Source organism: Salvelinus namaycush, chromosome 40 (assembly GCF_016432855.1).
Source record: "Salvelinus namaycush isolate Seneca chromosome 40, SaNama_1.0, whole genome shotgun sequence".
In the NCBI taxonomy this organism is placed as follows: Eukaryota; Metazoa; Chordata; class Actinopteri; order Salmoniformes; family Salmonidae; genus Salvelinus; species Salvelinus namaycush.
In genome coordinates, this window is record NC_052346.1 from 19,629,131 (window position 1) to 19,647,885 (window position 18,755).

Below are 18,755 nucleotides of genomic sequence, written 5' to 3' on the forward strand. Positions count from 1 at the left end.
AAGATATTCATACTGCTCAATTACCAGCACCGCCGGTAAGATATTCATACTGCTCAATTACCAGCACCGCCGGTAAGATATTCATACTGCTCAATTACCAGCACCGCCGGTAAGATATTCATACTGCTCAATTACCAGCACCGCCGGTAAGATATTCATACTGCTCAATTACCAGCACCGCCGGTAAGATATTCATACTGCTCAATTACCAGCACCGCCGGTAAGATATTCATACTGCTCAATTACCAGCACCGCCGGTAAGATATTCATACTGCTCAATTACCAGCACCGCCGGTTAGACATTCTGGCTGCTCAACTACCGGCACCGCCGGTAAGATATTCATACTGCTCAACTACCGGCACCGCCGGTAAGATATTCATACTGCTCAATTACCAGCACCGCCGGTAAGATATTCATACTGCTCAATTACCAGCACCGCCGGTAAGATATTCATACTGCTCAATTACCAGCACCGCCGGTAAGATATTCATACTGCTCAATTACCAGCACCGCCGGTAAGATATTCATACTGCTCAATTACCAGCACCGCCGGTAAGATATTCATACTGCTCAATTACCAGCACCGCCGGTAAGATATTCATACTGCTCAATTACCAGCACCGCCGGTAAGATATTCATACTGCTCAATTACCAGCACCGCCGGTAAGATATTCATACTGCTCAATTACCAGCACCGCCGGTAAGATATTCATACTGCTCAATTACCAGCACCGCCGGTAAGATATTCATACTGCTCAATTACCAGCACCGCCGGTAAGATATTCATACTGCTCAATTACCAGCACCGCCGGTAAGATATTCATACTGCTCAATTACCAGCACCGCCGGTAAGATATTCATACTGCTCAATTACCAGCACCGCCGGTAAGATATTCATACTGCTCAATTACCAGCACCGCCGGTAAGATATTCATACTGCTCAATTACCAGCACCGCCGGTAAGATATTCATACTGCTCAATTACCAGCACCGCCGGTAAGATATTCATACTGCTCAATTACCAGCACCGCCGGTAAGATATTCATACTGCTCAATTACCAGCACCGCCGGTAAGATATTCATACTGCTCAATTACCAGCACCGCCGGTAAGATATTCATACTGCTCAATTACCAGCACCGCCGGTAAGATATTCATACTGCTCAATTACCAGCACCGCCGGTAAGATATTCATACTGCTCAATTACCAGCACCGCCGGTAAGATATTCATACTGCTCAATTACCAGCACCGCCGGTAAGATATTCATACTGCTCAATTACCAGCACCGCCGGTAAGATATTCATACTGCTCAATTACCAGCACCGCCGGTAAGATATTCATACTGCTCAATTACCAGCACCGCCGGTAAGATATTCATACTGCTCAATTACCAGCACCGCCGGTAAGATATTCATACTGCTCAATTACCAGCACCGCCGGTAAGATATTCATACTGCTCAATTACCAGCACCGCCGGTAAGATATTCATACTGCTCAATTACCAGCACCGCCGGTAAGATATTCATACTGCTCAATTACCAGCACCGCCGGTAAGATATTCATACTGCTCAATTACCAGCACCGCCGGTAAGATATTCATACTGCTCAATTACCAGCACCGCCGGTAAGATATTCATACTGCTCAATTACCAGCACCGCCGGTAAGATATTCATACTGCTCAATTACCAGCACCGCCGGTAAGATATTCATACTGCTCAATTACCAGCACCGCCGGTAAGATATTCATACTGCTCAATTACCAGCACCGCCGGTAAGATATTCATACTGCTCAATTACCAGCACCGCCGGTAAGATATTCATACTGCTCAATTACCAGCACCGCCGGTTAAGATATTCATACTGCTCAATTACCAGCACCGCCGGTAAGATATTCATACTGCTCAATTACCAGCACCGCCGGTAAGATATTCTGACTGCTCAATTACAGGCACCGCCGGTAAGATATTCATAGCTGCTCAATACCGGCACCGCCGGTAAGATATTCATACTGCTCAATTACCGGCACCGCCGGTAGACTATTCATAGGCTGCTCAATTACCGGCACCGCCGGTAAGATATTCATACTGCTCAATTACCGCACCGCCGGTAAGATATTCATACTGCTCAATTACCAGCACCGCCGGTAAGATATTCATACTGCTCAATTACCGGCACCGCCGGTAAGATATTCATACTGCTCAATTACCAGCACCGCGGTAAGATATTCATACTGCTCAATTACCAGCACCGCCGGTAAGATATTCATACTGCTCAATTACCAGCACCGCCGGTAAGATATTCATACTGCTCAATTACCAGCACCGCCGGTTAGACATTCTGGCTGCTCAACTACCGGCACCGCCGGTAAGATATTCATACTGCTCAATTACCGGCACCGCCGGTAAGATATTCATACTGCTCAATTACCGGCACCGCCGGTAAGATATTCATACTGCTCAATTACCAGCACCGCCGGTAAGATATTCATACTGCTCAATTACCAGCACCGCCGGTAAGATATTCATACTGCTCAATTACCAGCACCGCCGGTAAGATATTCATACTGCTCAATTACCAGCACCGCCGGTAAGATATTCATACTGCTCAATTACCAGCACCGCCGGTAAGATATTCATACTGCTCAATTACCAGCACCGCCGGTAAGATATTCATACTGCTCAATTACCAGCACCGCCGGTAAGATATTCATACTGCTCAATTACCAGCACCGCCGGTAAGATATTCATACTGCTCAATTACCAGCACCGCCGGTAAGATATTCATACTGCTCAATTACCAGCACCGCCGGTAAGATATTCATACTGCTCAATTACCAGCACCGCCGGTAAGATATTCATACTGCTCAATTACCAGCACCGCCGGTAAGATATTCATACTGCTCAATTACCAGCACCGCCGGTAAGATATTCATACTGCTCAATTACCAGCACCGCCGGTAAGATATTCAGGAAAGCAATACATGCACCGCGTAAGATATACCAGCACCGCCGGTTAGACATTCTGGCTGCTCAACTACCGGCACCGCCCGTTAGAGATCCATTCTCTGTTTTGTGCAACAGACACATCTAATTTTCCTCTGATTTGAGATGTGAACACACATTTCCCAGACAGGAAGTCTAGAGTTCACAAGCTGGGATTCAACCCAACTTCAGACACCTGCACTGACTCATGTGGCCACTAAGTGGCGGGCTTGGCTTGTATTGTCTTCTGACCCCATAGACACCACTGACACAATCCCAAATAGACCCCTGAACATTAGGCAGTTGTGGAGATCTGAGAGGATGTGATTGGTATTTTCCAGGGGTAGGCAACTAGATTAAACCTCGGACTGATTGTTGTCGGAGCGGATTGGAGGGTGGGCCAGAACATCGTCATGATAATCATTTGTGCACTGCAAATTGACCATAACTAAGCCCAAAAAGAGATTGCATTTGAAAATAACATTTTTATACCATGGTTACATTGATACGATTAAATATATATTTTAAAAACATTTGGGCTGAATTCCTGGTGAGTTTTCTGGTCTTTTTTGACCCAAATTTAAAAATCCAACAAAAAGACTAACTTTGGGGCCCCAAAACCCCTCCTGTTGCCGAGCCCTGGTATCAGATATATGGTGAAACCTCCTCCTAGCCTATCAGAGGACAGGGTGGAGTTATTACCATATAGCTTACACCTGTCAAATCCAATCAGATCTCCACAAGTGTCTAGGGGTTTAGGGGTCGATTTGGGATTGGACCACTGTCTCAACCGCACACTGTCCTCTAGTAGGATAGTGGACAACATGCTGTAACCCTGTTTCTGCCTCCTGTAGGATAGTGGACAACATGCTGTAACCCTGTGTCTGCCTCCTGTAGGATAGTGGACAACATGCTGTAACCCTGTGTCTGCCTCCTGTAGGATAGTGGACAACATGCTGTAACCCTGTGTCTACCTCCTGTAGGATAGTGGACAACATGCTGTAACCCTGTGTCTACCTCCTGTAGGATAGTGGACAACATGCTGTAACCCTGTCTACCGCCTGTAGGATAGTGGACAACATGCTGTAACCCTGTGTCTACCTCCTGTAGGATAGTGGACAACATGCTGTAACCCTGTGTCTGCCTCCTGTAGGATAGTGGACAACATGCTGTAACCCTGTGTCTGCCTCCTGTAGGATAGTGGACAACATGCTGTAACCCTGTCTGCCTCCTGTAGGATAGTGGACAACATGCTGTATTCCTGTTTCTGCCTCCTGTAGGATAGTGGACAACATGCTGTAACCCTGTGTCTGCCTCCTGTAGGATAGTGGACAACATGCTGTAACCCTGTGTCTGCCTCCTGTAGGATAGTGGACAACATGCTGTAACCCTGTGTCTGCCTCCTGTAGGATAGTGGACAACATGCTGTAACCCTGTGTCTACCTCCTGTAGGATAGTGGACAACATGCTGTAACCCTGTGTCTGCCTCCTGTAGGATAGTGGACAACATGCTGTAACCCTGTGTCTGCCTCCTGTAGGATAGTGGACAACATGCTGTAACCCTGTGTCTGCCTCCTGTAGGATAGTGGACAACATGCTGTAACCCTGTGTCTGCCTCCTGTAGGATAGTGGACAACATGCTGTAACCCTGTGTCTGCCTCCTGTAGGATAGTGGACAACATGCTGTAACCCTGTGTCAGCCTCCTGTAGGATAGTGGACAACATGCTGTAACCCTGTGTCTGCCTCCTGTAGGATAGTGGACAACATGCTGTAACCCTGTGTCTACCTCCTGTAGGATAGTGGACAACATGCTGTAACCCTGTGTCTGCCTCCTGTAGGATAGTGTACAACATGCTGTAACCCTGTGTCTGCCTCCTGTAGGATAGTGGACAACATGCTGTAACCCTGTGTCTACCTCCTGTAGGATAGTGGACAACATGCTGTAACCCTGTGTCTGCCTCCTGTAGGATAGTGGACAACATGCTGTAACCCTGTGTCTGCCTCCTGTAGGATAGTGGACAACATGCTGTAACCCTGTGTCTGCCTCCTGTAGGATAGTGGACAACATGCTGTAACCCTGTGTCTGCCTCCTGTAGGATAGTGGACAACATGCTGTATTCCTGTGTCTGCCTCCTGTAGGATAGTGGACAACATGCTGTAACCCTGTGTCTGCCTCCTGTAGGATAGTGGACAACATGCTGTAACCCTGTGTCTGCCTCCTGTAGGATAGTGGACAACATGCTGTAACCCTGTGTCTGCCTCCTGTAGGATAGTGGACAACATGCTGTAACCCTGTGTCTACCTCCTGTAGGATAGTGGACAACATGCTGTAACCCTGTGTCTGCCTCCTGTAGGATAGTGGACAACATGCTGTAACCCTGTGTCTGCCTCCTGTAGGATAGTGGACAACATGCTGTAACCCTGTGTCTGCCTCCTGTAGGATAGTGGACAACATGCTGTAACCCTGTGTCTACCTCCTGTAGGATAGTGGACAACATGCTGTAACCCTGTTTCTGCCTCCTGTAGGATAGTGGACAACATGCTGTAACCCTGTGTCTACCTCCTGTAGGATAGTGGACAACATGCCGGTGACCTGGTGTTATGATGTGGAGGATGGACAGAAGTTCTGTAACCCAGGGTTTCCCATCGGCTGCTACGTCACTGAGGCAGGACGACCCAAAGACGCCTGTGTTGTCAACGTGAGTCAATTCATATCCTGTGTGTGCAGGTTAGGCCTCTGAGTCGGGCCATTTTTAGTCAGTTAAACGTTTTGCTAGATAGACATAACACATTATAAGACATTACAAAGGCTTATAAACGTGCTTATAACACGTTATAAAGCGCATAACTAAGTGTTTCCTCGTTCCAGTCTGACTTTAAGGACAAAGACACATTCTATGTCTTCAACCATGTTGACATCACCATTCATTATCATGTGGTGGAGAACGAGGCTGCTGGGGCTAGACTGGTCGCTGCCAAGATGGAGCCCAAGAGGTAGGAGGTCAAACGGTCGCTCACTTAGAGGACAATCCTCACTGTCACTTAGTCATTCATTGATGTGAAGTTAGAATTCACCCCTTAGGGTTATCTAGGTCTTAACAATCCATTCTTTATTTCTCTAGTCTCCATGAAATGTTCATTCTTAGATAATGTGTGTTTCTACTCAAAGTAATGATGTCTCTCTTTATTTCACATCAAGTATTTATTTATTTAGACTTATTCTCTCCTCCTTCTTCCACACTCCTCTTTTTCTCTTCTCTTCTTCCTCCTCCCCTCTTCCTCTCCTCTCTTCCTCCTCTCTTCCTCCCCTCTCCTTTCTTCCTCCTCCCCCCTCTTCCTCCTCTCTCCTCCTCCTCTACTCTCTTCCTCTTCTCCCTTCTCCCTCTCCTCTTCCTCCTCTCCTCCAAAGCTATAAACACACCAAAGTGGAGGCCCCTGACTGTGCAGGAGGGCCCATGTACCTGAACAACAAGTTGAGTGGAGAGCTGAAGATCGGCTATACCTACTCTGTCCAGTTTGTGGTATGTTTCTAAACCCCATGACCATTGTAAATGTCTCTGTCTGTGTGACTGACTAGGTTCAGTCTCTGGTTTCCTACGTGCTGTAACGCCGGCTAGCCCACTGAGCTAAAGCCTAGACATAATCTTGGGGAGCTAATGCGAGTCGTCAGGTCTCGGGACAGAGGTCATGTGTTCAGTGGGTGTAATATAAACGCTGGGCATTGTATCTAGGAGGACAAGCACATCAGATGGGCGTCACGTTGGGACTACATTCTGGAGTCCATGCCCCACACCAACATTCAGTGGTTCAGGTGAGTCTCACGCACACATACACACACACACATACACACACCCCTTCTATCTGTAACTGTGTGTGTATTGTCTTGTCCCCCAGCATCATGAACTCTCTGGTGATCGTTCTCTTCCTGTCTGGTATGGTGGCTATGATCATGCTGAGGACTCTACATAAGGACATTGCCAGATACAACCAGATGGACTCTGTGGTGAGTCTGGTAAATCCTCCACAATAATCCAGCTGATTGGTTTCCCTTCAGGTCCCGTGGTCCCAGTCCGCCATGTTGGTTTCCCTTCAGGTCCCGCGGTCCCAGTCCGCCATGTTGGTTTCCCTTCAGGTTCCACGGTCCCAGTCCGCCATGTTGGTTTCCCTTCAGGATCCACGGTCCCAGTCCGCCATGTTGGTTTCCCTTCAGGTCCCACGGTCCCAGTCCGCCATGTTGGTTTCCCTTCGGGTCCCACGGTCCCAGTCCGCCATGTTGGTTTCCCTTCGGTTCCCACGGTCCCAGTCCACCATGTAGGTTTCCCTTCGGGTCCCACGGTCCCAGTCCGCCATGTTGGTTTCCCTTCGGGTCCCAGTCCGCCATGTTGGTTTCCTTCGGGTCCCACGGTCCCAGTCCGCCATGTTGGTTTGTGGGATGTGTCACATATGTGACACTGGCAAGGGTTATCTAGAACACACAGACTTGTCCCTGATGAGGAGTGACAGGACAGCGGTCTGGTCTACTGGTCCGGTACAGACACAAACACACAGACTTGTCCCTGATGAGGAGTGACAGGGGTCTGGTCTACTGGTCTGGTACAGACACAAACACACAGAACCCCAACAACTAGTTCCAAGCTCTGATTGGCTCCAGCCAGCTGGTGGAGGCTTTGGTTATGACCTTGGGGTGTGTGTGTCCTTGTGTACTCTCCATCTACCCTCTCTCCATCTACCCTCTCTCCTCCATCTACCCTCTCTCTCCTCCGTCTACCCTCTCTCTCCTCCGTCTACCCTCTCTCTCCTCCGTCTACCCTCTCTCTCCTCCGTCTCCAGGAAAACTGACAGCAGATGTTCTCTAGGAAGGGTTGTAGGGGTCACTAGGGGTGACATGTATCTATATTACCCCCCCACCAGCACCCCTCACACCCCGACCCCCTCCCCTACAAGTATTGTAGTCTCTGTCTCTCTCTGTCTCTGAGATCAGTCATTATTTCAGCAGCTCTGTCCCTTCAGCCCCTCCCCTAGCGATCAGACTCCCTTCAGCCCCTCCCCCTAGTGATCAGACTGACAGGTAGCGTCACCGTGGCGACCAGCCTGCTCGTGTTCCAACCCTCTGAAGTCTATCACCGCTAATTGACAGGAGGGACCCCACTCCCTCATCTTCTCGCCCCTGTTATTTCCTGCTGGGTTACCCACTCACACCCTCCCTGTCCTCTCCTTGCTTGGCCTGAACATTCTTGCTGTTTTGTGATGGTCTTTTTATAGTGAGAGATGTGGTGATGTTGTTACATACGACAAATACACTTGAAAGTGAAACTAAGTGACGGTCTCCCCTCCTCCCTCTCTGCTGGTGGTGTCAGGAAGATGCCCAGGAGGAATTTGGCTGGAAGCTGGTCCATGGAGACGTCTTCCGGCCTCCCAGGAAAGGCATGCTCCTCTCTGTCTTTCTGGGATCAGGAACTCAGATCTTCATCATGATTTTCGTCACTCTCTGTGAGTTCTAGTATCTACAACTCTGTGTTTCTGTCTACCTGTTGTTGACTTGTAGGAATACAAAAAAAAAATTCTACACTTGTCCAGACCCTTTATTTGTCATTACCCAAAAACAAATTAGCAAGGTAGCATATTGTAGAGCGGAAGTAGCTGGTACTTAGTTACTTCTACTCTGAGAGTAGGACTAGTGTTTCACTTATTTACTGTATTCACTGACAATCTCAGTTATTTACTGTATTCACTGACAGTCATCTTAGTTATTTAATGTATTCACTGACAATCTTAGTTATTTAATGTATTCACTGACAATCTTAGTTATTTACTGTATTCACTGACAATCTTAGTTATTTAATGTATTCACTGACAATCTTAGTTATTTACTGTATTCACTGACAATCTTAGTTATTTAATGTATTCACTGACAATCTTAGTTATTTACTGTATTCACTGACAGTCATCTTAGTTATTTAATGTATTCACTGACAATCTTAGTTATTTAATGTATTCACTGACAATCTTAGTTATTTACTGTATTCACTGACAGTCATCTTAGTTATTTAATGTATTCACTGTCAGTCATCTTAGTTATTTAATGTATTCATTGACAGTCATCTTAGTTATTTAATGTATTCATTGACAGTCATCTTAGTTATTTAATGTATTCACTGACAGTCATCTTAGTTATTTAATGTATTCACTGACAGTCATCTTAGTTATTTAATGTATTCACTGTCAGTCATCTTAGTTATTTAATGTATTCACTGTCAGTCATCTTAGTTATTTAATGTATTCACTGTCAGTCATCTTAGTTATTTAATGTATTCACTGTCAGTCATCTTAGTTATTTCATGTATTCATTGACAATCTTAGTTATTTCATGTATTCATTGACAATCTTAGTTATTTCATGTATTCATTGACAATCTTAGTTATTTAATGTATTCATTGACAGTAATCTTAGTTATTTCGTGTATTCACTGAGTCATTTCATGTATTCAGTATCAGAAAAGGACCAACACAATAGTAGCACACAGTTCAGTCAAAACCAATCGTGTGTTTTTATTTTGTAATCCATATACATTGTGTTCCCCTTGTCCAGTCTTTGCCTGCCTGGGCTTCCTGTCCCCGGCTAACCGCGGTGCCCTGATGACGTGCGCCGTGGTGCTCTGGGTCCTACTGGGCACACCAGCCGGCTACGTGGCTGCCCGCTTCTACAAGTGTAAGTGAACATTTGGGCTGAGGGGGAAAGGGTCACGACCCCAACTTGACCCTGAACAGTCGACCGGTCACGACCCAACTGTGCTGGAGGGTAGCTCGTTAGGCCCAATCAGTGTCACCTGGGGGGGGGGGTGATAGTGGTCTCTGTGTCAATTACTGGTTCAGTGTTGTGTAGAGGCCTGTAGCAGTAGGGGTCCCCCCCACCCTCCCTAGCAACACGCTCTATGGCCTGAATCCTGCCTCCCTGCTGAAGGCTATATGCCTCAACACCTTGGAAGTAAAGAAAGACGTTTGAATTTCCAAGAAACGTCTGTTTGTCTTCCAAGAGTTGCTGACTGTTTCTCTTCCGTCTGCTCTCTCTCTCTGTGATGTCACAGCCTTTGGTGGGGAGAAATGGAAGACTAACGTCCTGCTGACTTGCTTCCTGTGTCCTGGGTGAGTCTGACTTTACATTGGTTGAGGAGATGGACATTAGTTTGTGGTTACGTTCAGGGTTGATAGTTGACGTCTGTTGGTCTGTCTATGTGTTCAGGGTTGATAGCTGACGTCTGTCTCTGTGTTCAGGGTCGATAGCTGACGTCTGTCTCTGTGTTCAGGGTCGATAGCTGACGTCTGTCTCTGTGTTCAGGGTCGATAGCTGACGTCTGTCTCTGTGTTCAGGGTCGATAGCTGACGTCTGTCTCTGTGTTCAGGGTCGATGGCTGACGTCTGTCTCTGTGTTCAGGGTCGATGGCTGACGTCTGTCTCTGTGTTCAGGGTCGATGGCTGACGTCTGTCTCTGTGTTCAGGGTCGATGGCTGACGTCTGTCTCTGTGTTCAGGGTCGATAGCTGACGTCTGTCTCTGTGTTCAGGGTCGATAGCTGACATCTGTCTCTGTGTTCAGGGTCGATAGCTGACGTCTGTCTCTGTGTTCAGGGTCGATGGCTGACGTCTGTCTCTGTGTTCAGGGTCGATAGCTGACGTCTGTCTCTGTGTTCAGGGTCGATGGCTGACGTCTGTCTCTGTGTTCAGGGTCGATGGCTGACGTCTGTCTCTGTGTTCAGGGTTGTGTTTGCTGATTTCTTTGTGATGAATCTGATCCTGTGGGGAGAGGGCTCCTCTGCAGCCATGCCCTTTGGCACCCTGGTGGCCATCTTGGCTCTGTGGTTCTGCATCTCTGTCCCCCTCACCTTCATAGGGGCCTACTTTGGCTTCAAGAAGACCGTGAGTACGAACACACGTCAATATGTGAATACATTCAAACATACTCTCTGTCACACACACACAAGTCTGTGTTTATATCATACCTCTCATACTCCCTCCCCTCTGTCGTGTGATTGGTGCATTTCAGGGGATTGAGCACCCTGTGCGGACCAATCAGATCCCTCGTCAGATCCCGGAGCAGTCGTTCTACACCAGATCTCTCCCAGGGATCGTCATGGGGGGGATCCTCCCGTTCGGCTGTATCTTCATCCAGCTCTTCTTCATCCTCAACAGCATCTGGTGCGTCTCTCAGCTACCCTGCAGACGCTGCTGCTCTGTTTTGGGACTGCTACACTAGCAGCTTATCGTGAAGGCAGAACGAGTCGGGGAGGTTAAAGGTGAACGGGCAGGGATGGTAGAGCAGTGGGTTATCTTTCTGATGTATGGTTGTGTCTCACCAGATGGTAGAGCAGTGGGTTATCTTTCTGATGTATGGTTGTGTCTCACCAGATGGTAGAGCAGTGGGTTATCTTTCTGATGTATGGTTGTGTCTCACCAGATGGTAGAGCAGTGGGTTATCTTTCTGATGTATGGTTGTGTCTCACCAGATGGTAGAGCAGTGGGTTATCTTTATGATGTATGGTTGTGTCTCACCAGATGGTAGAGCAGTGGGTTATCTTTCTGATGTATGGTTGTGTCTCACCAGATGGGAGAGCAGTGGGTTATCTTTATGATGTATGGTTGTGTCTCACCAGATGGTAGAGCAGTGGGTTATCTTTCTGATGTATGGTTGTGTCTCACCAGATGGGAGAGCAGTGGGTTATCTTTATGATGTATGGTTGTGTCTCACCAGATGGTAGAGCAGTGGGTTATCTTTATGATATATGGTTGTGTCTCACCAGATGGGAGAGCAGTGGGTTATCTTTATGATGTATGGTTGTGTCTCACCAGATGGTAGAGCAGTGGGTTATCTTTATGATGTATGGTTGTCTCACCAGGTCTCACCAGATGTACTACATGTTTGGTTTCCTGTTTCTGGTGTTCATCATCCTGGTAATCACCTGCTCTGAGGCCACCATCCTACTCTGCTACTTCCACCTCTGTGCTGAGGTAAGGCACCACACACACACCATCCTACTCTGCTACTTCCACCTCTGTGCTGAGGTAAGGCACCACACACACACCATCCTACTCTGCTACTTCCACCTCTGTGCTGAGGTAAGGCACCACACACACACCATCCTACTCTGCTACTTCCACCTCTGTGCTGAGGTAAGACACCACACACACACCATCCTACTCTGCTACTTCCTCCTCTGTGCTGAGGTAAGACACCACACACACACCATCCTACTCTGCTACTTCCACCTCTGTGCTGAGGTAAGGCACCACACACACACACCATCCTACTCTGCTACTTCCTCCTCTGTGCTGAGGTAAGACACCACACACACACACCATCCTACTCTGCTACTTCCTCCTCTGTGCTGAGGTAAGACACCACACACACACACCATCCTACTCTGCTACTTCCTCCTCTGTGCTGAGGTAAGACACCACACACACACCATCCTACTCTGCTACTTCCACCTCTGTGCTGAGGTAAGATACCACACACACCATCCTACTCTGCTACTTCCTCCTCTGTGCTGAGGTAAGGCACCACACACACACACACCATCCTACTCTGCTACTTCCACCTCTGTGCTGAGGTAAGGCACCACACACACACCATCCTACTCTGCTACTTCCACCTCTGTGCTGAGGTAAGACACCACACACACACACACCATCCTACTCTGCTACTTCCACCTCTGTGCTGAGGTAAGACACCACACACACACCATCCTACTCTGCTACTTCCTCCTCTGTGCTGAGGTAAGACACCACACACACACCATCCTACTCTGCTACTTCCTCCTCTGTGCTGAGGTAAGACACCACACACACACCATCCTACTCTGCTACTTCCTCCTCTGTGCTGAGGTAAGGCACCACACACACACCATCCTACTCTGCTACTTCCTCCTCTGTGCTGAGGTAAGACACCACACACACACACCATCCTACTCTGCTACTTCCTCCTCTGTGCTGAGGTAAGACACCACACACACACACCATCCTACTCTGCTACTTCCTCCTCTGTGCTGAGGTAAGGCACCACACACACACCATCCTACTCTGCTACTTCCTCCTCTGTGCTGAGGTAAGGCACCACACACACACCATCCTACTCTGCTACTTCCTCCTCTGTGCTGAGGTAAGAGCATCTGAGTATTTCCTGGTCGGGTCATGTGACCAATGGCAATAGTGCCCTTAATGACGAGGATGAAGGGACTGTTTCTCAAATCCTCTTTCCTTGATTCCTAACAGCTTCTCTCTTTGAAAGAGAAGATCCTAAACAAGGGACCTGGAACCTCCTTCTCCAATACGGTTGAGAAGGAGAGGAGACGGGATGAAAGGAATAACAGGAAGTTTAATTAAGGGAGCGATACGTTCATTCTCTCCATCAGGACTAGCAGTGGCGTTCCTTCTTGACCTGTGGTCTTGTCTTAGTAAAGATGTTATAAACACAGAGATATCTGACTGTTCTCTCTGTCTCTCTCCGTCAGGACTACCACTGGCAGTGGCGTTCCTTCCTGACCAGTGGTTTCACGGCCGTCTACTTCCTGGTCTATGCCATCCACTACTTCTTCTCCAAGCTCCAGATCACAGGATTGGCTAGCACCATCCTCTACTTTGGTTACACCATGATCATGGCTCTCATCTTCTTCTTATTCACAGGTAGGTAGCTGGGGGGGTGGGGCATCAGACTGTAGCTTGCCTTGAAGAGGATGGACCAGGTCAGAGGGCAGAGGTTATCCTCATTAGTCCAGTTCAATGGACTGGACCAAATAGGACTGGGCTTCCTCCCACCCTGCCTGTTATGCTGCCTTTCTGGGGTTTAGGTTGAGGTGCAGCTCTACTTGTTTTCACACACACACACACACACACACATCTGTTGTCGTATCAATGAGAGTTTCCTAGACAGCAGGATGTGGGATTGACAAATGGCCCGGGGAAAGTGTGATTTTCATGTTTTCTCTCTTTCTGTCAGTTAAATGTCTGTCTCTCTCTCCATCAGGAACGATTGGATTCTTTGCCTGTTTCTGGTTCGTCACCAAGATCTACAGCGTAGTGAAGGTGGACTGAGTAGTTAACCAAACCAATGGATTTCCTGTCTCCCCCTCCACCCTCACCCTCCCCCCTCACCCTCCCTGGGCTGGAGGGACACTATTGTTACGTTACACCCTGACTGCGTACGGTGACCAGGGCCCACTGGTCTAAATGGGGAATAGGGTGCCGTTTGGAACACAACCCTTGTCTACTGTGTGGAAGACGCATTTTTGTCAGAGCAGCAAGACACCTGTGTGTGTGTGTGTGTGTGTGTGTGTACACACACATCTATACATAATGTAGTCTGGAGTGCAGGACATGAAATCCCTGTTGGGTCCAGATCCTACTGCACATCAATGAAACATCCCTTATTTACCTCTGACAAATGCAAATAGGAAATCTACAAGCTAGTGACTGTTTGAATACCCGCTGCTCCAGGTTTGCTAGTAGACCCCCCCCCCCCCCCCCCCCCCGTTACAGTTAGTGCGCCAACGCAGACAGAAACTAAGGTGGTTTTACGTTGTCATTCAAACTATTAATAGTGTTGGACAATATGATTGTAAATAACTGATTTTTTCCCTAATGCTGATGAATGATTTGGGGTTGTAATAAACTTAAAATGTGAGATGGAATTCCTCCTCTGACCCCTGTTCTGGGCTGGTAGAGTAGTTGGCTCAGTCCCAAATGGCACTCTAGTCTGCACTACAAAAGTAGTCTGCACTATGTAGGGAATAGGGTGCAATTTGGGATTAGTCCTGTTTCGTCGGTTTTGTTTTGTTTTATTTTGTATTATAAATGCTTGAGTATTAATCAACTGGTCTGTTATTTAACTTTATATTCCAATTACATTTTTTCTGTCTTTTTATTTTTGCCACAAAGACACGTGCCTCATCAGTAGTTCATTTTATTTGCAAAAACCAACAGTTTGGGATTTTGTGAAAGTAATCATCGACCTTTATGTCCCAAATGGCACCCTATTCCCCATGTAGTGCACTACCCTTGATCAGGGGCTCGGGTCTAAAGTAGTGCACTACCCTTGATCAGGGGCTCGGGTCTAAAGTAGTGCACTACCCTTGATCAGGGGCTCTGGTCTAAAGTAGTGCACTACATAGGGAGTAGGGTGCCATTTGGGACATCTATCAATTATGTGGGGATCTGATACTTATATCCTTTCAGTGTAAATATAAATGATACTAGTTTCATTAGTCTGACCGAGCATCTGGGTTCCTTCACTGGTTTGAAATGATGTAATTATGATCTGAAAAATAAGAAATGGTAGAAAATGTCAAATAAAACATTTTCCTGTTTGTTGTGTGTTGTTTTCCTGTGTCTCAATAACATAGTCAGTGTAAAGTACTGAACAACACAGTCAAGTGAGGTCGATACATTGAACCGGGGCTGAGGAGAGGCCCTGCTGTGGTGCCCACTAAGCTCAGGATGACCTAAAGGTCACGTAAAGGCAAGACCTTCTGTTCAATTCGCTGACATTTGTGAGACGGGATCGACGGGGAAGTTCCCCCACAGAGCCAGAGCACCTCATTGCTGACGGAGGCTTGGTCAAAAATGGTCACAGTGGTCAGGCTGGTTATGATTACAGCGGTCAGGCTGGTTATAATGATCACAGTGGTCAGGCTGGTTATAATGATCACAGCGGTCAGGCTGGTTATAATGATCACAGTGGTCAGGCTGGTTATAATGATCACAGCGGTCAGGCTGGTTATAATTATCACAGTGGTCAGGCTGGTTATAATGATCACAGTGGTCAGGCTGGTTATAATGATCACAGTGGTCAGGCTGGTTATAATGATCACAGTGGTCAGGCTGGTTATAACGATCACAGTGATCAGGCTGGTTATGATGGTCAGTGGTCAGGCTGGTTATATTGGTCACAGTGGTCAGGCTGGTTATGATGATCACAGTGGTCAGGCTGGTTATATTGGTCACAGTGGTCAGGCTGATTATGATGATCACAGTGGTCAGGCTGGTTATATTGGTCACAGTGGTCAGGCTGATTATATTGGTCACAGTGGTCAGGCTGGTTATGATGATCACAGCGGTCAGGCTGGTTATAATGATCACAGCGGTCAGGCTGGTTATAATGATCACAGCAGTCAGGCTGGTTATAATGATTACAGCAGTCAGGCTGGTTATGATGATCACAGCGGTCAGGCTAGTTATAATGATCACAGTGGTTAGGCTGGTTATAATTATCACAGTGGTCAGGCTGGTTATAATGATCACAGCGGTCAGGCTGGTTATAACGATCACAGCGGTCAGGCTGGTTATAACGATCACAGTGGTCAGGCTGGTTATGATGGTCAGGCTGGTTATAATGATCACAGCGGTCAGGCTGGTTATAACGATCACAGCGGTCAGGCTGGTTATGATGATCACAGCGGTCAGGCTGGTTATAACGATCACAGCGGTCAGGCTGGTTATAATGATCACAGCGTTCAGGCTGGTTATAACGATCACAGCGGTCAGGCTGGTTATGATGATCACAGCGGTCAGGCTGGTTATGATGATCACAGCAGTCAGGCTGGTTATAATGATCACAGCGTTCAGGCTGGTTATAATGATCACAGTGGTCAGGCTGGTTATAATGATCACAGCGTTCAGGCTGGTTATAATGATCACAGCGGTCAGGCTGGTTATAATGATCACAGCAGTCAGGCTGGTTATAATGATTACAGCAGTCAGGCTGGTTATGATGATCACAGCGGTCAGGCTAGTTATAATGATCACAGTGGTTAGGCTGGTTATAATTATCACAGTGGTCAGGCTGGTTATAATGATCACAGCGGTCAGGCTGGTTATAACGATCACAGCGGTCAGGCTGGTTATAACGATCACAGTGGTCAGGCTGGTTATGATGGTCAGGCTGGTTATAATGATCACAGCGGTCAGGCTGGTTATAACGATCACAGCGGTCAGGCTGGTTATGATGATCACAGCGGTCAGGCTGGTTATAACGATCACAGCGGTCAGGCTGGTTATAATGATCACAGCGTTCAGGCTGGTTATAACGATCACAGCGGTCAGGCTGGTTATGATGATCACAGCGGTCAGGCTGGTTATGATGATCACAGCAGTCAGGCTGGTTATAATGATCACAGCGTTCAGGCTGGTTATAATGATCACAGTGGTCAGGCTGGTTATAATGATCACAGCGTTCAGGCTGGTTATAATGATCACAGCGGTCAGAATGGTTATAATGATCACATCGGTCAGGCTGGTTATAATGATCACAGCGGTCAGGCTGGTTAGGTGTGCTTTAGGTCGTTTTCTAGGGAGGGGGGGTTGGGAGTACAAAGATGTTTGGGAGACAGACACCCACACTGCTTCAGTTTCTATCTCACAGACAGACACCCACACTGCTTCAGTTTCTATCTCACAGACAGACACCCACACTGCTTCAGTTTCTATCTCACAGACAGACACCCACACTGCTTCAGTTTCTATCTCACAGACAGACACCCACACTGCTTCAGTTTCTATCTCACAGACAGACACCCAGACTGCTTCAGTTTCTATCTCACAGACAGACACCCACACTGCTTCAGTTTCTACAGTGCATTTGGAAAGTATTCAGACCTCTTGACTTTTTCCACATTTTGTTACATTACAGCCTTATTCTAAAATGGACTAAATAAATACAAGTTCTCATCAATCTACACACAATACCCCATAATGACAAAGCAAAAACAGATTTTTTGAAATGTTTGCAAATGTATTAAAAATTTTACACACATTAACATAAGTATTCAGACCCATTTACTCAGCACTTTGTTGAAGCACCTTTGGCAGCGATTACAGCCTCAAGTCTTTTTGGGTATGACATTATAAGCTTGGCACACCTGTATTTGGGGAGTTTCTCCCATTCTTCTTTGCAGATCCTCTCAAGCTCTGTCAGGTTGGATGGGGAGCGTCGCTGCACAGCTATTTTCAGGTCTTTCCAGAGATGTTTAATCTGGATCAAGTCCGGGCTCTGGCTGGGCCACTCAAGGACATTCAGAGACTTGTCCCAAAGCCACTCCTGTGTTGTCTTGGCTGTGTGCTTAGGAGGTATCCCATTGATCTTGAACATTATATAGAAAAACTTCCTTTGAATGTGCAGGAAATCCCTGCAGTTCATCCCCACCTACCCTCAGTCTACAAGGTCAAACAGAACTGTAGTATCAGTTTGGTTACAGAACACACATACTGCCAACGAGAGTTCCCTTATGGCCGATTCCCCTATAGGTTATCATAAACATGTCACCGTGTGTATTCACATGCTCCACGGTGTTTCTACACACACAGCTAATGAAAGGGCTGGACAGCCTTTAGTCAGTTTCACTCATCCATCCAAAGGCTTTAAGGACGCAGGTCTCTTCAAAGCCTTCCGCCATGTTAACCCCTCCTCCTCTCCTGTCACCCATTGTCCGTGCAGAGACACTGGCTGACCGATGTCATTGTGATGGCACTCTGTTCCGGGGTTCTCTTTAGAAGGGTGGATTGTCCAGAACATTCTGGTTGTAAGAGTCACATATGGAGGATCAGCTGGGGCTCTCAGCAGTGAATCAGCTTCTGATTCAGCACCTCTCAATGTTATTGAGTTCCAGAGCTTTATAAGAGAGAGAGGGAGGGAGAATGTAGGGTTTTACTGAATGGGATTTGAAGCCTTGTCTGTGTAACTAGGCTGTGTATAGAACAGAGGGGCTTGAGTCAGTGTTCTCTGAGTG

The 18,755-nt window shown here is 47.2% G+C and overlaps 1 protein-coding gene across 3 annotated transcripts in view; it reads left to right on the forward strand.

The window, feature by feature from the left end:
* LOC120033137 (transmembrane 9 superfamily member 2-like) overlaps nt 1-18,755 on the forward strand; it is a 35,415-nt gene that overhangs the window by 6,516 nt on the left and 10,144 nt on the right. Inside the window, exons 5-18 of one of the 3 annotated variants that reach the window (XR_005473933.1) lie at nt 5,555-5,684; nt 5,855-5,979; nt 6,395-6,506; nt 6,717-6,796; nt 6,880-6,917; nt 7,040-7,296; nt 8,343-8,475; nt 9,574-9,693; nt 10,070-10,127; nt 10,737-10,896; nt 11,024-11,175; nt 11,874-11,985; nt 13,488-13,659; nt 14,000-14,307. Coding sequence is in view for 2 of the 3 variants with exons in the window: in XM_038979414.1 (XP_038835342.1) it covers nt 5,555-5,684; nt 5,855-5,979; nt 6,395-6,506; nt 6,717-6,796; nt 6,880-6,917; nt 7,040-7,296; nt 8,343-8,475; nt 9,574-9,693; nt 10,070-10,127; nt 10,737-10,896; nt 11,024-11,175; nt 11,874-11,985; nt 13,488-13,659; nt 14,000-14,067 (1,717 nt within the window). In the remaining variant the exon portion in view is untranslated. Of the gene's footprint in view, nt 1-5,554; nt 5,685-5,854; nt 5,980-6,394; nt 6,507-6,716; nt 6,797-6,879; nt 6,989-7,039; nt 7,297-8,342; nt 8,476-9,573; nt 9,694-10,069; nt 10,128-10,736; nt 10,897-11,023; nt 11,176-11,873; nt 11,986-13,487; nt 13,660-13,999; nt 15,339-18,755 lie in introns of those variants that run through there. The other 2 variants (XM_038979414.1, XM_038979415.1) reach the window with 2 other exon arrangements.